This window comes from Eptatretus burgeri, chromosome 17 (assembly GCF_056783735.1).
Source record: "Eptatretus burgeri isolate ZD-2024b chromosome 17, Ebu_testis_v1, whole genome shotgun sequence".
In the NCBI taxonomy this organism is placed as follows: Eukaryota; Metazoa; Chordata; class Myxini; order Myxiniformes; family Myxinidae; genus Eptatretus; species Eptatretus burgeri.
In genome coordinates, this window is record NC_140977.1 from 59,659,310 (window position 1) to 59,683,926 (window position 24,617).

The 24,617-nt window shown below is 47.5% G+C and overlaps 1 protein-coding gene across 4 annotated transcripts; it reads left to right on the forward strand.

Moving 5' to 3' along the window:
- The first annotated feature begins 1,883 nt into the window (after positions 1–1,883).
- On the forward strand, positions 1,884–23,902 carry LOC147010256 (uncharacterized). 4 transcript variants are annotated; one of them, XM_085861458.1, is made up of 4 exons: positions 1,884–6,760; positions 18,967–19,023; positions 21,383–21,439; positions 22,365–23,902. In XM_085861458.1, the coding sequence occupies exons 1-4, from the start codon at positions 6,718–6,720 to the stop codon at positions 22,829–22,831; spliced, it is 624 nt and encodes a 207-aa protein (XP_085717584.1). In that variant the 5' UTR covers positions 1,884–6,717; the 3' UTR covers positions 22,832–23,902. The 4 variants fall into 4 exon arrangements, with proteins under 4 accessions (XP_085717584.1, XP_085717585.1, XP_085717582.1 ...); XM_085861456.1 differs by lacking the exon at positions 1,884–6,760 and adding an exon at positions 6,773–7,034; XM_085861459.1 differs by lacking the exon at positions 18,967–19,023.
- The last annotated feature ends 715 nt before the right edge of the window (positions 23,903–24,617 follow it).

Sequence of the window (24,617 nt, forward strand, 5' to 3'; positions counted from 1 at the left end):
ACACGTACCACAGGATCATTGATCTGGAAGTTGCGGTATACAGACGTTTGGTCGTGATGACATTTCTGTGGATACTTGTTATTCTCGATCTCGACGTTACGTCCTGGTGCACTAATGATAACCGTGTTGTGAATTCACGACCCATCAGAAGCTTGGCAGGTGAGCGACCGGTGGTTTGATGTGGTCTGGTGTGGTAGTTGAGCTACACACAAGCTAGACGAGATTGAATGGAGTCTTCCTTGACGTAGCTTAGACCATTCTTGATGATCTGAACAGCACGTTTGGCCTGACCATTACTGGCAGGTTTGGTGGGGGCAGATGTGTAATGCTTAATGCCATTCATTTTACAAAATTCTGAAACTCTGAACTTGTAAATGATGATCCATTATCTGATACAATGGAGTTTGGAATACCATGTTGCGTCAATATGGTATGTAGAGCTTCAATTGTTACAGCAGAGGATGAGGATGGCACCACGAGAGCTTCAATCCATTTGGAGTGGGCATCAACGGTGATAACAAAAAGCTTCCCTTGAAATGGACCAGCATGGTCGATGTGAAGTCTCGACCATGGTTTTGATGGCCATGATCACATGGCCAATGGAGACTGGCTGTTTCTTGGCATGGGCTTGGCAAGTGTAACAATGGCGTGCACTGGACTCAGTGTCACTGTCCAAACCTGGCCACCAAACATGGGCTCGGGCAATAGTCTTCATGGTGACTATTCCTGGATGAGCATTGTGGAGTTCACTGATCACTTTCCCGCGGAGTTCAGGCGGAATTATCACTCGGCTCCCTCAAAGCAGGCAGTCTGTATCAATAGAGAGCCCATCCTTCCGGATGAAGTACGGTTTCGCCACTTCCGATAGTGATGCGCATTTACCTGACATAATACTGCGTTTAATTTGTGACAAATCTGGATTGCTATTGGTAGCACAAGCAATCTGCTTTGCAGGTACGGGTGCCTCATCATGAATGACATTCGGCATGAGATGAATGATATCGCCAGATCCTGGAGGTTCTGGGATGGTTATGGGAAGCAGCAAGCGACTGAGCGTGTCAGCACAGTAAATTTCCTTACCCGGGCGGTAAACCAATGAATAGTCATAACCGGCACGGGTCAACGTCCAACGTTGTACACAACCTGATGATGCGGGCAGAATTTCTCCCAGGAGACATAACAAGGGTTTGTGATCAGTCTCGATGGTAATATGTCTTCCAAAGACATATCGGTGCATCTTTAAGGTGCCCCACACACATGCTCACTCCTCTCGTTATACTTGAGCACAGCAACGTTCAGTGTCAGATCGGGTTCGTGATGCATACGCAACAGGCTGGAGATTACCGGTTCCATTTGTTTGCAACAACACACACCCAATGCCATATGAAGAGCTATCGCAACTGAGAATAAGTTCCTTGGATGGGTCATAATGGACAAGTAATGGCGGGGAGGAGAGCATGGTTTTAGCGGCCTTGAACGCTCTTGTTTGGGCAGTTTCCCATTTCCAGACAACGCCTTTCCTGAGGAGAAGATGCAGAGGCTCGACGGTTGTGTTTAGTTGAGGCTGAAAATTACCAATGCAGGTCAACATACCCAACTTGTGACAGTTGATTGAGGACTTTGTTTGGGTTCTCGACGTGTTCATGTGGTGACTTGCCATTCACGAGTATGCCATCCTGGAATACGACTGTCTTTGGTACAGTTTTCAATAATGTCTCCATCTTGCGTTGGAAGATTGGTGCAGCAGAGCGTATGCCAAATGGGGATCTGTTGTCCATGTGGAGTCCTCGATTAGTGTTGATGCATGTATAGGGTTTGGAATCATCATCCAGTTCCATTTGAGCATTGGCATTGGCATTTGAGCATCCATTTGAGCATCAAGTCAAGCTTCGTGAATGTCTAGGCCCCCCATGAGAGTGGTGAACAGATCCTCTGCTTTGGGCAAAGGGTAGCCATCCAGCTTTGAATAGCGGTTGATCGTCGTTTTGTAGTCCCAACAAATGCGCACTGTTCCATCTGCTTTGAGTATTGGAACGATGGGTGCTGCCCAGTCGGAGTACTCGACTGCTGAGATGATGCCCTCACTGCAGGCAGTCAAGCTCACATTCGATAATTGATTGCATCATGTGGGGCACAGGTCTGGCATTATGGAACAATGGCTGAGCATCTGCAGAAACATGAATCCTTACTTTAGGCACTGCACAGGTGCCAACACCATCACTGAACAGGCCATGGTACTTGTTGAGCATGGTATCGTATCCAGCATCAGAGTTGGAGACTCCGTTTACATCACTCCAATTAAGTCTGATTATTCGTAACCAATCTCGGCCTTAGAGGCTTGGTCCTTCTCCAACCACTATCAGTGGTGGTAGGACATGAGTGCTGTTTCCACATCCTCCAGTTATGTTGGCTGAGCCAACTACAGGAACCACCTCCTTGGTGTATGTTCTCAAGTCAGTAGATACAGGTCGGAGTGCAGGAGCCTTTCTCGGAGGGTAGATGGAGGTGAACTTGCTCTCACTCATAATTGATCTGGAAGCGCCGGTATCAACTTCCATCCTCACCGGGATCTTATCGATTGTTACATCAACTATAATTGGAGCATTGTTGCTCTTTGTTCCAACAGAGAAAAACCTCATAAAGTTCCTCACTTGACTCTCCGCTGCAGGCTGTGCTTTGTGACCGATCGTCCCCTGCATCAGGGTTCACCCCAATGTAATAAGCAGGAGACAAGTTCTTCGACTCGGATCGAGGACATCGACACTTCAAGTGTCCCCTCTTACCACAGTTGTCACAGGTATAATTCCTGAACCGACATTTGAAAGCTTGCTGATTACCACCACAACGCCAACAAGTTACCCCAACCTTCCACGTAGATTCAGAAATGTCAGGAGGTGGAGGTGAATTTGGTGGCTTGCTAAAACACTTTTGCTGGTAGCCAAGGGTTACCTTGTTAACCGATGGGTCCTGCTGGATAACTTTTGACTTGTTAGAGATCACACGCTGGCTCTCAGCAGTTTGCATACACGCAGTGGCTGTTTCCATGACTTTAACCAAATTGGGGTCGGAGTTTCCGCAGAATTGAGTCGTCATTGATGCCTATTATAAAGAAATCACGTAACACCTCATAGTTTATCTGTAAACTCTCAATGTTTGGCGAGTCGGCGTAAATCAACCAGAAACTCGGATGCTGACTGACCATCTTGATGATGGTGGGTATAAAATTTACGTCTCGAGACGATCTTACCTGGTTTTGGGTAATTGTTTTTTTCACGAGATTGACGAGCTTTTCATACGACTTGTCAGAAGGTTTGGCTTGGGCAAGAAGATCTTTGATGAGGCTGGATGTCGGGGCACCGCATACGGTGAGTCATACAGCTCGCCACCCTTCAGCATCCCCATCGATGTCCATTTTGTTTACCACGAAGTACTGTTACGAATCTGGCAGCCATGAGCACACAACAGCCAGAGTCCTTATAGATTAGTTATATCGGTAAGTATGTGTTTCTAGTGAGGGTCCCGTCCCTTGTCTAATGGGAATTAAGTGTACGTGCGCTGTGGATTATTTTATAGTTAGGATTTTTACATCCCCAACAACAACAAGTCTCTGCTTTCGGCATTGTCCGCGCTCTTTGCTCGCAGGCGAGCGAGCGCGTGCGTGGGCAGAGTTTAACATGGGCATGGCGCCCCTCTTTGGCCAATCGGCAAGGAGCGGGCGTCACACCCGCCCCCGTCCCCGACTCACCACCATCGCTATTACGCACGTGGTCGGAGGTGAGGAGGTAGGCGGAGCTACAAACGCCTCCGATCGGGACTCCACCCAGAAGGGTGGGAGTTGCCCCGCTTACCGTGGGCCTGTCCAATGGAAGACGGCCAGGGAATCGTGCGATGGGTCCGTCCAATCAGGAGGCGAGTGGCGGGCAGAATAAACCCCCCCCCCTCCTAAAGAAGAGGAGTGTGGTTGTCTGGACCAGCGTTGGCGAGAGGGTGATAGCGGCGCGGTCTGTGGTTCTCGACGAGCGTTTTGGACGTTTTGGTGGATCGTGGTTCGAGAGCGGTCTGCAGTCCTGGTGGTGATTGCGGCATGGTCTGTGGTCATTGTCGAGCGGTCTGCAGTCTTGGTGCTGGCAACGCCAAGGTCATGGGTTCGAGTCCCACCGTGGAGGTGTGACCGCATGAGGTGGGGCAGGTACCCCGGCCTGGCTCTACTGACTGAAGACCCATTGAGGTCCATTTTCATTGTGTGTGTGTGTGTGTGTGTGTGTGTGTGTGTGTGTGTGTGTGTGTGTGTGTGTCCGTGGGACCCGTCTTTAAGTAGGATTGATAAAATGTTTTTGGTGTTGAGCATGAAATTAAGTCAGCAGGGTTCTTGCCTGCAGCGACATGATATCGCTGACTGGGAGTAGACACATTGTGTATCTTGTAAACTTGAACTCATGGTTTCGCTGGGGACAGGGAGGGGCGCTTGTTGTTGGGGGTGTTCGCGCGCCGCTGCCCCCAGCCGCCGCGCCCATTACGAATTCTGTGTTTGGCTGTGGGGGGCGGTCGACCTGCATAGCGGTGTCCTGGGCCTCTGGTTCCATTAACTCTATATCACTACCTACCTGGTTCAGCTTGCCTTGGCCGGACATGATGCGCGCCGGGAAATAAATTTAAAAGTGCTCACAATTTGGGGACACGGGGGGGGGGGGGGTTCCGTACACCCCTGATCCGCGTCCGTGAATTTCATGTGGAGGCGGATGAGGCCGAATCCCGTTCCCGGACACCAGTGTTGTAGTTTCCCGCCGGTGCATCGCCACGAGCACGACCCTCGATGGAGCGGTGGTCGCCTCGGCTCGATCGCCCGGAATATAGATCGTACTTCTCGGGAAAAGTCCAGAGAAGACGGGTCTTGGTTCTTTTGAACCGAAATACACCAATGGGTAGATCATGTGGGGTAGGGTTAATTGCCAACTTCAACTTACCTAAGTACCCACGTGATCCAGCTACCGGGGTACTTCACCCTCGGTGGAACTCGTACGGAAGCGAGCCGCTTAAGCAGGCCCGTTCCGTGTGCATAGCCGAGCGGTGGTGTCGCCGAATTCTGCCGGCCCGATTATCCTGTGACCCTGGCAATGGCCGACTAATCCCTCACAAGCACGTCGTCAAAGCGACGTCGTCAAAGCGACGATCGCCTAGATGACCATCACGGTCGTGCACCGAGATGCGAATCTTCCTTTCTCTCTCTTCATACAACACCGTGGCCTCGTATTTATTCGCCTGTTTGGGGGGGGGAATGGGGGGGGAGGAAAAACGTCTCCGCCCCCCTCCGTTCTTGATCTGAGGTGGTGAAGTCCTTGATTGGCCAAGGAGGCCTACTCCTATTATTCTGGGCGGAGTCCCGATCTAAGGCGGTGAAGTCCTTGATTGGCCAAGGGGCCTTTATCCTCCCATCCTGGGCGGAGTCCCGATCTGACTCCCGCCCACAGTCGTGGTCAGTGGGGTGTAGATAATGGCGTCGGGCAGAGCAAGGTGAAGGTGAAACGATGCTGGCGTGGTTGCAGTCGTTGGTGGTGCGAACAAAAGAAAAGGAAACCTGACTATTAATAATAAACCACAGTGCAGGAATATTTAAATACCCGTTAGACGAGGGGAAAGGGCTATCTATGAAACACGTACTTACTGAGATAACTAATCTATAGGAACCTGAATGATGTTCTGTGAATTTCCACAACCGTAACAATTAGTCCAGCAGCCAACTAGCTTAACCTGGAAGTGGAGTATATACAATGTTTTTTTGGGTTGATTTGGGTCACTGCCTCCATAAATAATAAGAATCCGCTTGATGACACCCTGTCACCGTTGGGCATTTTTCTAATTTGCATAAAACCAAGATGGCCCCAAGTGTTGATTTGTAAAATAAAATAAAAAGAAAAAATTACCCCCGTGTGGGGGTGACGGTCATCTCTGTAATGTTTTTTACTATCATAATCGATGAACCGTTGCCAGATATCTCCGAAAATGACAGACCAGATAGGTTTTGAAAATGGCGACTTTCACAACTTTCGTGACCTTGACCCTGACCTCGAATCCGGGAAAAAAATATGTCGTTGGGTATCACTCATCGACCTCTACCCACATACCAAATTTCATCAAGATCGGAAGTAAAAAGTTTTCTTTGTATAGGGAGGTGTTTTTGACCATGTTCTAATGCTGTGCTGTGCTGTGCTGTGCTGTGCTGTGCTGTGCTGTGCCAGTGTCCAAATAAAACCTGTTGATCCCACTTCAGAGCGTTTGTCCCTGTCCATTGAGCACATTACACACCCGAACTACGGACATCCATCCAGAACCGGGAACAAGGAACCACATTCATCGGACATTCACAAGTGTTCAATACGACAAGAAACAAACAACAACGAACAGACCAAACAACCCTCGGGTCCGTCACTGGGATTATTCCTTCTCTCATTTCTTCGTTTCTCATTCATGTTTCTGTTTCGTGTTGGACAGATGGAGCGTGCTTCCTCTTCTTCTTCTTCTTCTCTCGATTTTCCTCTCTCTGAGTTCGAGTGAAACGCCGTTTCAGGTTATTCGATATTTATTCGTTCCCTCATTCGTTCCTTCATTCGTTCCTCGTGTTTCTTTGTTCCTCCCTGACGCCGCATCGTGAGGACGACTCGAGGGATGGTTTGGTGATGGAACGTGGTTTGTGGTGTGCGAGTGAAATCAGATGTGAAGATGGACATTGTGAGAGTTTCACCGGAGATTTGGAATCGAACACGTGAGTTCCTTCACCGTAACGATGGAAACCGCGAATGGTATTGATAAACGAACATGATGTTACCTCACAAAACTCGAACCCACGTGGGGAGGAATCTTCTTCTTCCTCGTGAAAACCAACTCGACGAGGCGAATGAGTTGACGGACAATGACGTGACGAATGAGTCGATTGAAGGAGTCACGCAGAAAGTATTTTTTTCTCAAAAGAGTGTTGCTGTGGAGGATGGAGGACGTTCGGAAGGAAGGAGTCGTGCCGAATCATTGTTACTGTACAGGTATATCGGAATGAGTGATACTTCAGAGTAGTGCTGAATTCATGCAGATTGAGTGGTGCTGTGGAGGAAGGGGGCATGAGTTGGTGGGAGGGGGGCACGAGTTGGTGGGAGTGGGCACGAGTTGGTGGGAGGGAGGCACGAGTTGGTGGGAGGGGGCACGAGTTGGTGGGAGGGGGCACGAGTTGGTGGGAGGGGGGCACGAGTTGGTGGGAGGGAGGCACGAGTTGGTGGGAGGGAGGCACGAGTTGGTGGGAGGGAGGCACGAGTTGGTGGGAGGGGGCACGAGTTGGTGGGAGGGGGGCACGAGTTGGTGGGAGGGGGGCACGAGTTGGTGGGAGGGGGCACGAGTTGGTGGGAGGGAGGCACGAGTTGGTGGGAGGGAGGCACGAGTTGGTGGGAGGGAGGCACGAGTTGGTGGGAGGGAGGCACGAGTTGGTGGGAGGGAGGAACGAGTTGGTGGGAGGAGGCACGAGTTGGTGGGAGGGGGAACGAGTTGGTGGGAGGGGGCACGAGTTGGTGGGAGGGGGGGACTGACACACAGGGATTTGGCGTTATTTACAAGGAAATCGAACGCAGGTGGAGGGCATTCAGCCCATCATACCTGTGCGAACACCACACTAATTTATCAACACAAGATCCAAGGAAGAAAATACAAAAAAAATGTTTTAAAATAATGAAATTTTTTTTTTCTTCTCCTCAGGAGAGGGGGCATGGGCTTAGTTAAAAACAAACAACATCAACCACACAACCCCCCTTGACAAGACCCCCACCAACAGCACTCGGTACACAATCACCCATCATTGCTCAAACTCCCAAAAAGTCTTATCAACATCCCCATACCCCAATAGCCCTATAACTCCCAGATACCTATCTAATTCTAATTTAAATTTATCTCCTGTTTCTGCTGCCACTACCTTTCCAGGGAGACTATTCCATGCATTAACTACTCTCTGAGTAAAACACCCCCTACCTTACTACCGTCTCAACTCTCCTCTTCTTAAAGGCCCTGTCACACCTTGACGATTTAGCCAGCGTCTGCCTGACGTATGCAAAATTTGGCTAAAACGCTGGCACATGTCGAATACGTTATAGGTAAGTTTGTATACGTTAAGAGCACACTGGCATACGTCGTAGTACGCTGGCTTTTTTTGTAGTACGCTGGTATATGTCTTTGTACGCTGGCATACGTCGTACGCCGAGGTGTTAGACAAATTTTCCATGCTTGAAATTTTTCGACGTATGCCAGCGTATGACTCGTACGTTCCGCATCACGCTGGCCATAAGTTGTAGGCACGTTATGCGATCGTTGACACACGTTACTTGTAAGTTACTCGTAAGTCGAAACACATGGAGGTAATGGTTGGTGTACCCAAAACTTATTTCTAACCTATGAGTAACGTGTTGTAGGCACGTTACGCGATCGTTGACACACGTTACTTGTAAGTTACTCGTAAGTCGAAACACATGGAGGTAATGGTTGGTGTACCCAAAACTTATTTCTAACCTATGAGTAACGTGTTGTAGGCACGTTACGCGATCGTTGACACACGTTACTTGTACGTTACTCATAAGTCGAAACACGTCAAGGTAATGATAAGCGTCAATGTTCCAGACTCTCCGGTTTTTTTAATTTTTTATCTTGCCAAAACGAAGTTTTTGCAAGATATGTTCGTCAGCTTGTATGTTTTTTTTTGTTGTTGTTGTTTGTCTGTAATCACGTATAAAAAATTCTGCAGAGCACAGTTATCATTGGAAATTTTTGTAACCGCATATCTGAGGACTATAGAGGTCCTTTCAGTGCACAAAATTTTGAAGGTCAAGGTCAAAGGTCAAGGTCACTTTGTCGCAAATCAGGGGAGTCGACGAAACTCTTATTTTTTGAGTAATTTTGATCGGATCGTCTTCAAACTTCATGGGAATATAGTTCATGGTCTGGCGCTCAGCTGATTAATTTTTGGTGGCGATTGGCCTTGACCTTCATGGTTAGCGCCTCAGGTCAAACATATTTGACCCCAAGGTCAAATTTTCAAGTTTTAAGAACCATATCATGTAGTACCTCAAATTGAACACCTCGATGAGTGCTTTCTAGAAATGTCAAGCTTGAGACATTATGACGTCATTTGGTGACGTTATGAGGCAAACGCATATTTTTCATGGTTACTCTGTAGAACGATTCTCATCGGAATCTCTCGTAGGCAGATATTCCTCAAGGAGTCGCTCCTGGAGGATAGCAGCTCTGTTCACCTCAGTGTGACCTTAAAGAAGTCACACGTGGGTACCTTTTGGCAAGATATGGGTCACCCTGCGGGTGACATTGGTTTTATTTTTTCTTTGGTATGACGGTGATGTTGACACCTCGATTTCTCGTGCGGTTATGTTATAATATAATTAATAGGCTGCCGCTCAACGATTTAAATCATGACATGCTCAAAAATTACCCCTTACATCCTGTAATCTCTATTTTCATTATTCTTTCCCATCCCCAACATCTTACACTTGCTCAGGTTAAATTACATCTGTCAATCTTCTGCCCAATCTAAACAAGTATTAAAACTTTCCTGAATCTGATGACCACCCCCTCTGCTATCCACCTGGTCAGAGTTAATCCAAGCTTTGTGTCATCTGCAAATTTGGAGAACTTACTCTTTACCCCATTATCCAAATAGTTGATGTAAATACTGAATAGTAATGGTCGGAGTACTGATGCCTGAGGTACCCTACTACTTACATCCTCCCAGCAACACATCCTCACACTCACAGCCACTCTTTACTTCCTACCACTAAGCCAGTTTGTAATCCAATTAGCTACCTCACCAGCCATTCCACAAGCCCTCACTTTGGCTAACAACCTCACATGTGGTAGGTAGGTCCTTCTTATAAAAGAAGGTGAGGGGATTTAACTGTGCACAGACAACCTCGGCAAACTAGACCTAAATTTTCTGATATTTAACATTCTGAGATAAAGATCATTGGATGAGTGGAAGGAATTTTTGTTGGTCGCACGGAGAATGGTCGTCCTGTCGGAACCAGAGGATTGGTGGCAGACCAAGTGCTTCGGTGAAAGACAGGTCAGGTCAGGTATGGGAGCATGCGTCAGAGCAGCGTGTCGCTGTGTCCATTTTCCGTCGGTACTCCAAGGGCCTCCGCCTTGTCATCCCCAAGCAGATGACTGACCCATCCCAATCTCCCTGAGATGCTGATTAACCTGCTGCAACCATGAGGCATGTGCTCTGCCCATTGGCCTCCTCCACTCACGAGACTCCCTCGCAAAGAGAATCTGGTGAGCAGGATCAGCGTCAGGAAAACAAGCCACATGTCCATACAACCGCAACTGACGCTCACGGACTATGCAGTTAACAAATCTCATTTGAGTCTCTCTCAGCAACCGCTCCTTGGACACAAAGTCCGACCCACGATAGCCAAGGATTCTACAAAGAGACCTGGTACCAAAGGAATTAAGTCTCCGTCTCAGATCCCTGGTCAGAGTCCAAGTCTCACATCAACAGAGCAAGACTGAAAGCACCAAGGGCCTGAAGACTCAGACTTTCGTCCTCCCGCGCAAGTACCGGCAGTGCAATTCCCCATGATCAAGTGAATCCATGATTCCCCAGGCCTGACCCAGACATCTATTGACCTCTGGCTCATAGCCAGCAGAGACATGAATATCACTGCCAAGGTAAGTGAATCTCTCCATGACCTCAACATCCTCAGCACAAACAGGTACAGACGGGATAGCAGCATCCAAGATGTCAATGAAAGCCTGGATCTTAGTTTTGACCCAGGAAACCCGTAATCCCAGTGGCTCCGACTCCTCATTCATCACTTCGAGGGCCCCCAAAAGGATATCTAGAGTCTCTGCAAAGATGACTGCATCGTCTGTGAAATCAAGGTCAGAGATCGTGACATTCCCAAATGATGCACCGCAGCTTGATCTCTCCGACATCCTCCCCAGAATCCAGTCCATACAAGTGCAGAAAAGTGTGAGGGGCAGTACACACCCCTGACGAACTCCAGTAACAACTGGAAATAAGTCAGAGATGGTACCACCACATCTCACAGCACTCCCAGTACCAGAGTATAGCTCAGACATCAGGTCGATCAGTTTTCGTGGCACCCCACGAAGACCAAAAATCCTCCAGAGGGCATCCCGATTCACTGAATCAAACGCTTTACAGAGATCAACATAAGCTGCAAGCAGCCCATGCCAAAACTCTCACCTGCGTTAGGTGAGGATCCGAAGAGGAAGGATACGGTCAATCGTTGACCTCTTTTGTGTAAAGCCTGACTGCTCTTGATGCTGGTGCTCAAGGAGATGGTGGCGAACCCTATGAAGAATTATTCGAGCAAAGACCTTGAGAGCACTGAGGTCTTTCGGGGAGGCACAGCATTATCTGGCACTGAGAGCAGCATCACCCCTCGGTCGTTGTTGCAGTCGTGGCGATCACCCTTCCCTTTCCAGCGAGGGACAACAAGGCAATGACACGAGTGCAGCATTTCCACCAGAAGACAAGTTTGCAAAATATACCTTGTGAAGAAGAATAGGAAGAATAGATCATGATGAAGAACACATTGCATGCTGATGCCAGGGAAGTAGGGGAAATGAAGCATTTTGATAGGTTTTCAAAAGCTTTAAAAGGAAGAAGCATCTTCTTCAATGAAGATCATGGAAAAGGAAAGGAAAAAAAAAAGAGGAAAAGGAGCGATGTCCAGAAAGTACAGGTCGAAGGCAAAATAATAGTGTCCGAATGAAAGATTTTGGGTTTTGTTTTTACTCTGCGCGAGCGAAGCGAAAAGCCACATCAAGCAATCGTTCATGTACGTACATCATACGTGTCTGCATTTTGTTAAGAGCGTCCATTGTAAACCGTTCAGCAGAGGAAATTGAAACTTTACCACATGCAACATGACCATGTGATATATAGTGGTCACTCTTTTGAGGTCAACATTGGCCAATTTTCGAACATCTTAAATTTTCATCCGATTGAGTTGAAATTTGAAGAGAATTTGCACATCGAGTCGCTGAATTGAACCACGGAACTCTTTTTGAGGTGAACATCGGCCGGGATTTCTAAAATTTCAATTTTCATCCGATCGAGTTGACATTTGAAGAGAATTTTCATATCACCTTGTTGTGGGCCGGGTATCGGCTGCGAGGACGACCGCTAGGTGGAGCAGTAGAGTCGGCTCCACCGAACAGCCGGAATTTATAGGTCGTCACCCCGGATAACTCCGGAGCCGACTGGTCGCTTATTGGATCGAAGATCGCCAATAGGTCAACCGCGTGGGATAGGGTCGATTGCCAAACTCAATTTACCTAAATACCCACGTCGTCCAAACTACTGGGGAAATTCACCCTCGGCACAGCTCGAGCGGAACGAGCAAGTAGCGTGCTCGAACCGTGCGTAACCCGAGCGGATAGTTACCGAGATCCGTCAGTCAAAATGCACAATTTACCCTCACTACTTCCCAACACGCACCGTGCTAAACCAATGAAAGAAACACAAAAACGAGCTGAAACATTTAACAGGGGATTTATTTATAATTGGGGGAAAGGGAACACACAAAGAGCAGAGTAATCCGACTCTAAGAAATGCAGTCAATGTCCAAGCAAAAGCACTTATCCAGTTGCTACTTAAAGATGGGCCCACACACAGAAATGCACCCCAATGGTCTTTATTGAAGGTCTCCACCTCGAGGACAAGTGAGCTAGAGACCAGAGTCTGTGCTTGGACCTGTCCACCTCGTGTGGTCTTCGACGATCTGGCTCAGAGGGACTTGAACCCGCAACACGATGCCGCTCCAAGCACCAGGTACCACGCTCTCCAACCGGCCACGCACCAATCGACCAAGGCCAAGGAGAATATCGGAGGTGACGATGATCCAGCTCGGCGCAACTCGAACCCGCAACACGATGATGATCACGACGACCACGACCGTTTTACCACAACGACGAACTCCACCACCTCGATCCTTTTACCCACACGACGACCTCCACCACCTCGATCCTTTTACCACCCTCACTACCCAGCCTGGCATTTCTTATATTTCTTTCTCCTCCGGGGTGAGCACATCACCGTCTGAGGCGCTCTCAACTCTCATTGGCTGGCGTGTCGCGGGAAAGCCGCCCTCTGTGGCCATTTCAACTCTCATTGGCTAGCGTGTCGTGGGAAAATCACCCTCTGAGGCGGCCTCCACCCTCATTGGCCGGCGTGTCGTGGGAAAGTCGAACTCTGTGGCCTGATTGGACAACAGGCACCCCCTGCCTTCCTGGGCGGAGTCTCAATCTGAGGCGATGGAAATCTCTGCCCACGTACGTGGTCGAACGCACGTAGACAATGGCGTCGGTGTGAGGAAGCGAGGTGAAGGCGTGTTGTTGTAAATGATTATCCACAGCGCACACATGTAATTCCCGTTCGACACAGGTAGGGGGCCCTAACTATAAACACATACCAAAATAACTAAGCGACGGGGACGGCTGTCTGTCTGTGTGTGTGCACAAGGCTTCCAAATTTGTAACAACTTCACTGAATTCAACCACCAATTATTTTTGAGGTCAACATAAGCCAAAAGGTCAACATAGGTTAAATTTCTGAAATCCTCATTTTTAATCTGATTGACTTGAACTTTTCACAGGATTTCCATATCAGGTCATCAAATTCAACCACCAACTTTTGTTGAGGTCAACATAGGCCAAAAAGTTCAACGTCGGTCAAAATTTCTAAAATTCTCATTTTTCATCAGAATCACTTCAATTTAACATATGTGGAGGCCAATTAACTTGGTGTGCGATTTTGAAGGTGATTGGTTACACCTGAGCGAATTTACAATTGCCATTGTAAGGGGGGTGGACAATTGTCCAACCAAGATATTCTTGTTTTGTATTTTTAATTAATTTTGGAAATTTGTAGAATTTGTTTTTTACTTCGACATTGTGTGTTACGATGTGTAAATAAAGGTGGGAAAAGTCTGATTTAATGTAATGTAATTCCAGGCTACAAGGCAACGAAAGGTGAAAAATTTGAAATGGAGTGTACACTTTCTTTATGAACTGTACATATCATGCAATCTCAAAACGTTGTGGACGAGTGATGACAAAACGGACATTCATTAGAGAATTGGTTCGGTGACAAGAACAAGCTGATTCAATTTTGATTTCAATCCAGCATGTTGGTACGATACCAAACGTAAACTGTTCAGCCTGGTGGAGGTATGCTCTCCACCGAGTGCCGTTCTACCTTGTTCTGTTTTGCCGAGTGTCGCTCTATTAGTTTTGTGTTTTTTTAACCCCATGCACATGAACCGAATAGCAGGGTTTAGCAATTGGTCATGTATGTATGTGTCTGCATTTTGTAAAGAGCGTACATCAAAAACTTCAACGGAGGAAATTGAAACTTTACCACATGCTGCATGACCATTTGATATGGCGCATATGACTGTGATGACGCCATCTCCTTACAACTTACATGGTGAATTGAACAAAGCGTAATGCCCAGAGATAAAAAAAAGAAAAACATGAGTTGGCTCGTACCAAGTCCTTCTCAAGACTGTGCGTGGCATGTATTCTATGAATATCAAGGAATGATTTATCACGGGAAAATTTCACTGAAAATACAAATGGCACACAGTGATGAAAAGATGACAGAAAAACACGACGCATCCGGTTCGAAAAACTTAGCTTTGATTCATTTGGAAAGAGCACCTGTGGAACCTACCTGTACGTGGAGGAACCCTGAACCGGAAGTTTAAAGCTTATTTTTAAGTGTGAATGTATGCCTTGTCCCATCAAGCTATTTTATGAGGCTTGGGAGAAATATGCAGGGTCCCTCCCCAAATGGCAGGTATAAAGGGTTAATCCATGTGCCTTTTTGACGGCTTTTATCATCTTGAAATGTTTTGACCATTACCCAAAATTTTTGTTGCACTCTATTTGCTTTTATGATATCCTGTTCAGTTCATTGTTTAAAAAGTGAGCTTTAAACCTTTCTGATTAGTCAATCATTCACGAACATCTCAGGATGTCATTCCTCACCAATTACAAGCAAACTTGGTGAATAGTTCCAAAATGTTAAAGAGCCAACTTTGTCAGACTCTTTGAACAATGTAAGACCACACAACTTGTCTGATAGATTACCCTTTCCTCATCAATAAATCCACTAAATTTAATAATGTCCCACAGTAATAAACAACATTACATGTTCATGGAGAAGCTTATACCTGCATTCCATCTAGTACCAGCATCGTCAGTGACTTTAGTGTTCTAAGAACCTGATGAAACAATAAACCAACAACCACAGAAATTGAGAGTTCAACCTGAAATTCCAGAAACCAAAACTCTGTGCTTGGATAGGAACAAATAACTCAACCAAAAAGGTTTTGATTTCAAAAACATACCGAAGATGTTGACATTTCGTCCCCATGTCAGGTCAGGTATGGGAGCATGTGCCAGAACAGCGCGTCGCTGCGTCCACTTTCCGCCGGTACTCCAGGGGCCTCCGTCTGGCCATCCCCCAGGCAGATGCCATGCCCATCCCCATCTCCTTGAGATGATGGTCAACCTGCTGCAACCATGAGGCACGTGGTCGGCCCACTGGCCTCCTCCACTCATGAGACTCCCTCGCTGAGAGAATCTGGTAAGCAGGATCAGCGTCAGGAAAACGAGCCACATGTCCATACAGCCGCAACTGACGCTCACGGACTATGCAGGTAACAAATCTCATCCGAGTCTCAGCAACCGCTCGTTGGACACAAAATCCGACCAGCGATAGCCAAGGATTCTCCGAAGACACCTGGTACCAAAGGAATTAAGTCTCCGTCTCAGATCCTTGGTCAGAGTCCAAGTCTCGCACCCACAGAGCAAGACTGGAAGTACCAAGGACCTGAAGACTCAGACTTTCGTCCTCCCGCACAGGTACCGGCAGCGCCACACCCCATGATCCAGTGAATCCATGACTCCCCAGGCCCGACCCAGACGTCTATTGACCTCTGACTCGCAGCCAGCCGAGATATGAATATCACTGCCAAGGGAAGTGAATCTCTCCACGACCTCAACATCCTCACCACAAACAAACACAGACAGGACAGCAGCATCCAAGATGTCACCGAAAGCCTGGATCTTAGTTTTGACCCAAGAAACCCGTAATCCCAGTGGCTCCGACTCCTCATTCAGCACCTCGAGGGCCCCCAAAATGATGTCTAAAGTCTCCGCAAAGATGACTGCATCGTCTGCAAAATCAAGGTCCGAGATCTTGACATTCCCAAATGACGCACCGCAACTTGATCTCTCCGACATCCTCCCTAAAATCCAGTCCATACAAGTGCTGAAAAGTGTGGGGGCAAGTACACATCCCTGACGAACTCCAGGAACAACTGGAAATAAGTCAGAGGTGGTACCACCACACTTCACAGCACTCTCAGTACCAGAGTAGAGTTCAGACATCAGATCGATCAGTTTTGGTGGCACCCCACGAAGACCAAGAATCCTCCAGAGGACATCCCGATTCACTGAATCGAACGCTTTACAGAGATCAACATAGGCTGCAAGCAGCCCCTGCCGAAACTCTCGTCTGCGTTCGGTGAGGACACGAAGTGCAAGGATACGGTCAATCGTTGACCTCTTTGGTGTAAAGCCTGACTGCTCTGGACGCTGGTGCTCAAGCAGATGGTGGCGAACCCGATCAAGAATTATCCGAGCAAAGACCTTGCCCGGCACTGAGAGCAGCGTCACCCCTCGGTAGTTGTTGCAGTCTTGGCGATCACCCTTCCCTTTCCAGAGAGGGACAACAAGGCCCCTCTTCCAGTCAGTTGGGATGATGCCTGTGTTCCAGGCAGAGCACAAAACTGCATGCAACGACACGAGTGCAGCATTTCCACCAGCCTTGAGAAGTTCGGCATGGATGCCACAGATCCCTGGAGCTTTGCCCCGTTTCAACTGGTTCACCGCAGCCCGTGTTTCCACAAGCGAAGGTGGACCACAGTTGATTCGAGGGTCAGCAACAGGGATTGTAACACCCTTGACGTCCAACTCGACAGCTGGGGGATCAGCCTGGTACAACCGCTCAAAGTAACCGGCCCAGCGGGCCTTCACTTCAGACTCCTCTGTCAAGAGCCTACCACTCTCTGCTCGAACTGCAGTGCTCCGAGGGATGGGCTTGGATGAACGTAATGCGCGAATTCCCCTGTAAGCAGGACGAGAATCACCTGTCCACAGGTGATGCTCTACCCCCTCACAGATTCCTCGCACATAGGCCTCCTTGTCCACCCTCAGTGCACGTACAGTTTTACGCCTCAGCTCCCTGAACAGCTCAGCTCTGCCATTCAGCCTGGCCCTGCGACTCTGGTCAATGGTATCCAGTGTCCCTCGAGAGACAAAATTCTTCTTTGCCCTGCGGTGAGTTCCAAGACATCCACCGGCAACATCAAGGACGGTGGTCTTGAAGGCGCTCCACAACTCTTCAGGACCCCCCAAAGCACCCAGACCCCCCAAGTGTCCACTCAGCCTGTTCGCAAACTCCTCAGCTACTCTCTCTCATCCCTGAGCTTGGCAACATCCAGCCTAGGCTGGGATGGTACCATTCTCCAGGATTTAAGGTGCAGCTTTAGAGTTGCTACAACAAGCCTGTGGTCAGTATTGAGGAACTGAGCACTCCGGTAGACCCTGCAGTTCTGGATCATCCTCCAACGACCATCAATGAGGACATGGTCAATCTCCTTTGCCACACCGCCAGCGTTGGAATACCAAGTCCAGCGATGAGCTTGTGGACGCTGAAACCATGAACCAGCCACCCTAAGTCCATGACTTCTTGCAAAGTCAAGGAACTTAGTGCTATTCTGGTTCATAGTTCCTGACCCATGGGGACCAACACACACCTCATAACCGTCCCTATCAGTTCCAGTCGATGCATTGAAATCCCCCAAGACTAGAAGTGTATCTCGTCTGGGGCACTGATCAACCACAGACTCGAGCGTGGCGTAGAATGCATCCTTCACGGTGAGATCACTCGCCTCAGTCGGAGCATAAACAGAGACCAGGGAAATGACACCTAAGGAGTGACGAATCCTTAATCTCATAATACGCTCGTTGACCGGTGTTACCTCAATTATCATTGGGGTCAGCTTATTGGACACAGCTACAGCAACTCCTTGGGTATGGTAACCATCAGAGCGACCAGACCAATAGTAGGTGTAACCACCCACCATTATCTCGCCGCAATCCGGTCTCCGAACCTCAGAGAGAGCTGCAATCCCGATGTCCAAACGCTTGAGCTCAGATGATAACAGAGACAGGTGATCATCCTCTTTTAGGGATAGGACATTCCAGGCACCCACCCGAAGGGACCGCCTCAGGTTAACCCAAGGAGACCGCCGTCTGGTGGACGACACCTCAGCACCACTCCGACACACTCTCCCGCAATCTGACCCAGGGATGTTACCCCGTGGTTTCCCTCCGATCAAAGATTGGGGGTCCCGAAGGCTTTGCCCCAATCCCGTCATCCGGTGAGCTGCCCTGCGAAGGGAAGCTGCACAGGAGGTACTCCCACGGAGTGGGTTTTCAGATTTTTTTGCGTTTTTACGTTTTGCGGAATGAAGGGTTTTACGGTGGCTGGAGTGCAAATCCTGCCACCAACCTCCTAATAAGAAGTGACCCAACTGCAGGAGGACGTCCGCAGACACAGTTGGGCACTAGATATGGATGGCCGTTGGCTCACAAGGAGCTCCTCCGCCCTTTGACAGGTTTTGTTTTTAATCCTGCTGGGTGTCCATATCCAAACACCCTCCTCACCAGAAAACCTGGTGGGGGAGACGGTTTAGTCGCCGACAACCCGACCATGGAACAGGTTAGTACAGGTTTACATGGTACCTGTAGCAGGTCACAGATCGAACCTGACCTGACTAACAGGTGGCCATTTTTTAAGCAAGGTCTGTTCTTCCACAGATGTAATGACGATCATGAAAACCGAGCCTGGAGAATGGGAATTTCAGGAAGTGCGAGGTGAGCTGGAGGAGGATAAACCAATAACACGTCCTTTCAGCATCGTTCACAGGAATATCGACATTTTCTTTTTCATTTTTTCTCTTGTCTTCCTCACTCCCCCAACCCATATCACTCCATTCTCAATTACATGTTTCATATGTTAAGGGTGAATTTTTTAAAAAAAATTTTTTAACAGTGTCTCTACTTGTCCATCTGTGACACAGGACAAAACCATGATGTGATGTTCATCTTACTTTTAACAATAACAAGGACATGGGAGATGATAACTATCATGGCACTCTGACGTCATGATGTCGACCGATATGCCTCCGCCCAGATTATTATATCATTATAATACTTGTACGAAGTTTGATTTTAATCCCTTCAACTGTTCTCAAGTATCATATTTTTACCTGACATGGCCTCTGACCTTTGATGCCAAAATCTAATTGGTTCATCTTTGCATCATAACATATTGTTGTGGGCTGGGGGTCGGTGGCGAGAACGACCATTAGGTGGGGAAGTTTACGCCATCTCCCACCAGACTCCCCGGAATTTTCGGCCGTCGCTCCGGATAACTCCAAAGCCGGCGGGTCAATTAATCGACCGTGAAACGCCAATATCTCGATGGCGTGGCATAGGGTTAATTGTCCAGATCCAATATACCTAGGTAACCACGCAGTCTTGGCTACCGGGGATTCACGCCGTCGGAACATCTGGCCGAACCGAATTACTCTACCAGCTACGGTAGAGTATCAACTTCCACCTACCAACTCCGGCTCGGTTGCAGTCAAGCGGGCCTGCCCAGGACGTTCCAGCTATGATTAACGGATTATCGGGGATGAAACCCCATCTGAACTCAGACCCGGACCATGCTGGACCAAATAAAGAAAGGACGGAAACGAGCTGGGAACATTTCTAATAATTTATTTACAGTAAATAAAAGACAAGAGAAGCGAGACTTCAATCGATTATTCAATGCAAGCATTTACAATGGGCAAAAACACTTATGCAGTTCTACTTACAAGACGGGCCCAACACACTCAGACACACACACGCAAATGAAAAGAAAACCCAAGGTTCTTTAGTCGACCCTCCAGCCGATGAGTGAGACGAGCTGGGGGTCAGAGTTCGGCTTGTACCTGGTCGTCAGAGGGAGGGCGTGCTCTGCGATGTGGCACCTGACAAAGGTCGTTGGTCCGATCCCCAATCGCACGTGAGGGACTCGAGGCTGATGGCGGAGTTGGGGTGGCGAATAATCGGGGTCCGTGGAGGGGGGTCAGGGTCGCTCTGTCCTTCCTTGTAGAGGGCCAGCAAAAGCCCTTCGTAGCAGCAACGTAGACCTCCTGTGACCACTCCTCATAATCGCCCCTCGTAACCACCCCTTCCTCGCAGCAAAAACCCTTCGCCCACAGAACTCCTCTTTTACTGAACTCTCCCTGAGGACGGTGTTGGTAATTTTATGGACCTCCCTCAGCGGGGAGTGCCTTGATGAAACTGACGTTACTGTTTGCCCTGATTGGACGGGGCTCCCATGGGTCCGCCCTTTCTGGGCGGGGTTTCGGCCAAGCACGGAGAAAGCCCCGCCCCCACTCAACGAGTGCCCATACTCGTCAAAAAGAAGTTGGAGCGTTTTGAGAAGCCGAATATGAACTGCGCAGAGATTCTGCCTCGGGCAGCGAGTCTCTTGTTAGGTGAGTGAAGCGCTTGTTCAGTAGCAGGTTGTTGGTTTGTTTGTTGGTTTGTTTGTTGGATGGTTGGATTTAATAACCTCACTAAAAGAAATCGTAACGCACATTTTTGATCCTCCCACTAGACAAAAGGAAAGGGAATCTGACTACACACGTACTTAACGGAATAACTGACTTTTGGGACCTGAATGTTGAGTACTCATGGTTTCCAGATCCATAACAATATGCTTGTACCAAATTTGGTCAAAATACCATCACTGGTTCACAAGTTAGTGTAGTAGCAGAATTTTTACCGAAAGTGCTTCCACCCTTTGACCTCTTGACCCCTTAATCTAATTGGTTCATTTTTGCATCATCATACATACTTGTACCAAGTTTGACTTAACTTCAGAACGGCTGAAGGGATCTTATCGCAGTAACGAAAACCTATCACAGACATATGGACGGACTGACGGACAACCAGACGGACAACCCAAAAAAAAATGATTCCTCCAGCGACTTCTTCGGCGGAGGCATAAAACTCTCAACAGTGTATATGGGATTTGAAACTTGCGTTCCCAGCATTATGAACGATGGATGTGCTTCGTTGAAGAGAAACAAATTTTCATTTTAAAAACTTACCGAAGATGTACACATTTTTGTCCCGACTGGCAGCCATTTTTATCGTGAGTTCTGTTCCTCTCTAGATGTGACGACTATTGTGAAACGTGAGCCTGAAGAACAGGAATTTCAGGAAGTACGAGGTAAGCTGGAGCAGCAACACAACACTCAAGTTGTTCCCCCTTTCTTATCATTCCCAAGTTCCATCTTCCTTCCTCTCCCATTACAACTAGAATGACACTTGGTGAAGCGCATACCTCCGCCACGCTAAATTGTTTACGTTTTGTATCCCACTGATGGGCCGAATCTGGATATAGACCAGTCATCCTTGTCACATGCCAAAATCTAATCAGCTTGTTTTTGTCACCTATCCAGCTCGTCCACCAAGTTTTGTCATCCGTACACTACTTTTTGAAATATCGTGCTGTGTATCATTTTTGGCCCCACTCTTAATGGTGATGAATGACTTCAAAAATTAAAAAAAAATTCTCGTATCCAGATCCGTATTTCACCAAAATCTAATCAATTTGACCTTGTCACACACCCAACGTGTCCACCTAATTTTGTCTGAATCCGTCCATAACTTTTTGAGACGTTGTGTTATGTGTCATTTTTGGCCCGATCTCTCAATGGTGAACAATCACATTAATAAATTCTTATATCTGGATCTTCACCAATGTCTAACCAATTCGTCCTGGTCACATACCCAATCTGACCACCAAGTTTCCTCGAAATCCATCCTTAACTTATTTGAGATTCCCTGACAGACACACAGACAAACAGACAAAAAAACATAACCATCCACTTTCAGTGGCAGAGGTAATATATTCATGAATACGAGGTTGTAATGTCGGTGTCGTATGAATATCCATCCTTTTTAATTTTGCCTCATTTCCTCACATTTGTCCCCTTTTGTTATTTTTTTTATTCTTCCATCGGTTTATAACTTCTGCCTTTTTTGAGTGTTTGCATGGAGAAGTTGAAGGTCCTTCCTGCTCAGGATTTAACCTTGTACCTCTTCCACAATTGAAAGAGGACGTGTTGAGGAGCTTGTTCATTTTCTTGCAGAGCAACGGTTGATCAAACAGATGGTAAAGGAAGAGTTTGTTTTCGGTGATGACCATGAATGGAGAAAAAGGAGCGATGAGGAAATTCTGCCGAAACTTGGAGGTGAAATGAAAGAACAAATGAAGTTGAGAAAATGTGTGGTACTTTTGGAAAAATTAACTCAAATGGACAAACAAACCCAAAAGTATCCTTCCCACCTTCACACCAAGAAAGGATCCTACAAGTGCAACGAGTGTGGAAAGTGTTTCAGTTTCAGATGTAACCTCAATCGCCATTATGGGATACACGTCTTGGAAAAACCTTACACGTGTGATAAATGTGGGAAGAAGTTCAGGAGGAAGGAAAGACTCCATTTACATCTGAGAATTCATGCTGGAATAGGACCCTTCAAGTGCAACAAATGTGGAAAGGCATTTTCAGCCAAGCAGCACCATTTGGTGCACATGAGAATTCATGCTGGAATATGACCCTTCAAGTGTAACGAATGTGGAAAAGCATTTGCAGCCAAAACACACTATTCGTTGCATCTCAGGTGCCACACCGATGAAAGACCTTTTGAATGCCAGTGCTGTGGAAAAACCTTCAAACGGAAGTCAAATCTACAACAACATCAGATGGCACATTGGCCACAAAATAAATCCCATTCCTGTAACATTTGTGGAAAGGCATTCATTGCGAATGCTCATCTCATAAGACATCTTCGTGTTCACTCAAATGAACGACCTTTTCACTGTAAAATATGTGGTATGACCTTTAAACACAACTTCCATGCTTTACGGCACCGCAGACATCTATCACAGTGCAGGGAAATGACGGAGATGTTAAACTGTAGTCTCTCTGCTTCAATGTGATATTCATCAATGCACTGCGTTGAGGTGAAGGTTAGTTTTCCAGTGGATTAAAGTATTGTTACTTGGAAATGGGAGGCGGTGTGTGGGGGGGATAGCTAGACTGTGTGTGCTGTAGGGCCCAGAAGAGGAATAGTCTCTTATTTTCATTTGGGGCCGCCCCGTGGGCTCGATGGCCCGGAGGAGAAGGACGAGGAGGGGCCGAGGGGACACACCAGGTGTGCAAAAGAGGACGAAAGAGAGGGCGGAGGGCAGACCAGGTGAAGGGCATAAAGAAGAGCCATGAAGTGTGAACAAAGGAAGAGGCTTCACAAGGGCTGAGTCACCTTGCTCCTCGCTCTGGTTTTGCTTGCTCTTCATCGCTGACTGTTTCATCATTGCTCCAGAAGGATGGCTCTGAAATGTGGGCACTGTTCTCGAACTACACCATCGCCCTGCACTCCACGCATCACCAAAGGGCAGTCCACGCCTCCAGTATCCCAATGTTTTGCGAAAGTGTGATCTGTGTTCCCTCGACAGGTTACGTTTTAATTATTTCTTATTTCCCTGTGCACAAGTTTAAGTGTCCCCATTCCCCTCTTTGTGTCTTTTGATTCATATGATTGTTCTGAACTGCTCGTCCCATCCACCTTTTCTCCCAGAATCATTATAAATACACTAATAAAAAGATATGCAAATGTGTTCTATCCATCTGCATAGTGTGTGTGTGCCGTCAATTTCAGTTTAGTTGGGTGACCTTGAGGACCGGTAAAGTTGTAAATTAATGTGAACGCAGGAGTCCGAAGAAACCGTTCGGCCATTTCCGAGACAAAGGATCCTTGCACAGATAGCCCGTGTTAACGGAGGCTGTCTGACGTGACCAGATCTTGATGGATCATGGTCTGGTTTTTGATGTTGGATGTTATTGCCCTAAAATTACCGAGTGCCTTGATTCGTTGAATCATCACTGTAAGTAACGTGGGGTAGAACAGTTGACAACTGCAAACATAATACCTCATCATTCACTTCACCTTACCAGATCGCTCACTCGGCACTCACTGTGTATGCTGTGGGGCATCATAAAAAGATATGTGTGAACACCATGGACCGCACCGCAGGTCTCTCTCTCAAAATACCACCTCAATGGTAATGGGACATAGGCAAAAACAAAAACTGGCGCAAACTAGAAGGGCGTGCGGTAGAGCGCATACCTCTGCCCAGTAATGCCTGATCCACAAGAACATATCGGGCCCAATACATTTTTGAGATATTGTGCTATATATCGTTTTTGGCCCTATCTCTCAATGGTGAAGAATCACTTTAAAAATTCAAGTTGGCGAATCAGATTCGGATCTCCACTAAAGTCAAATCAATTTGTCGTGGTCACACACCCAACCTGTCCACCAAGTTTCATCCGAATCCGTTC

Coding starts and splice junctions, on each gene's coding strand:
- LOC147010256 (XM_085861456.1), top strand. CDS start 6,920: ATGAGTCGATTGAAGGAGTCACGCAGAAAGTATTTTTTTCTCAAAAGA. Junction 7,035..18,966: donor GAATCATTGTTACTGTACAG/GTATATCGGAAT, acceptor GTTCTTCCACAG/ATGTAATGACGATCATGAAA. Junction 19,024..21,382: donor GGAATTTCAGGAAGTGCGAG/GTGAGCTGGAGG, acceptor GTTCCTCTCTAG/ATGTGACGACTATTGTGAAA.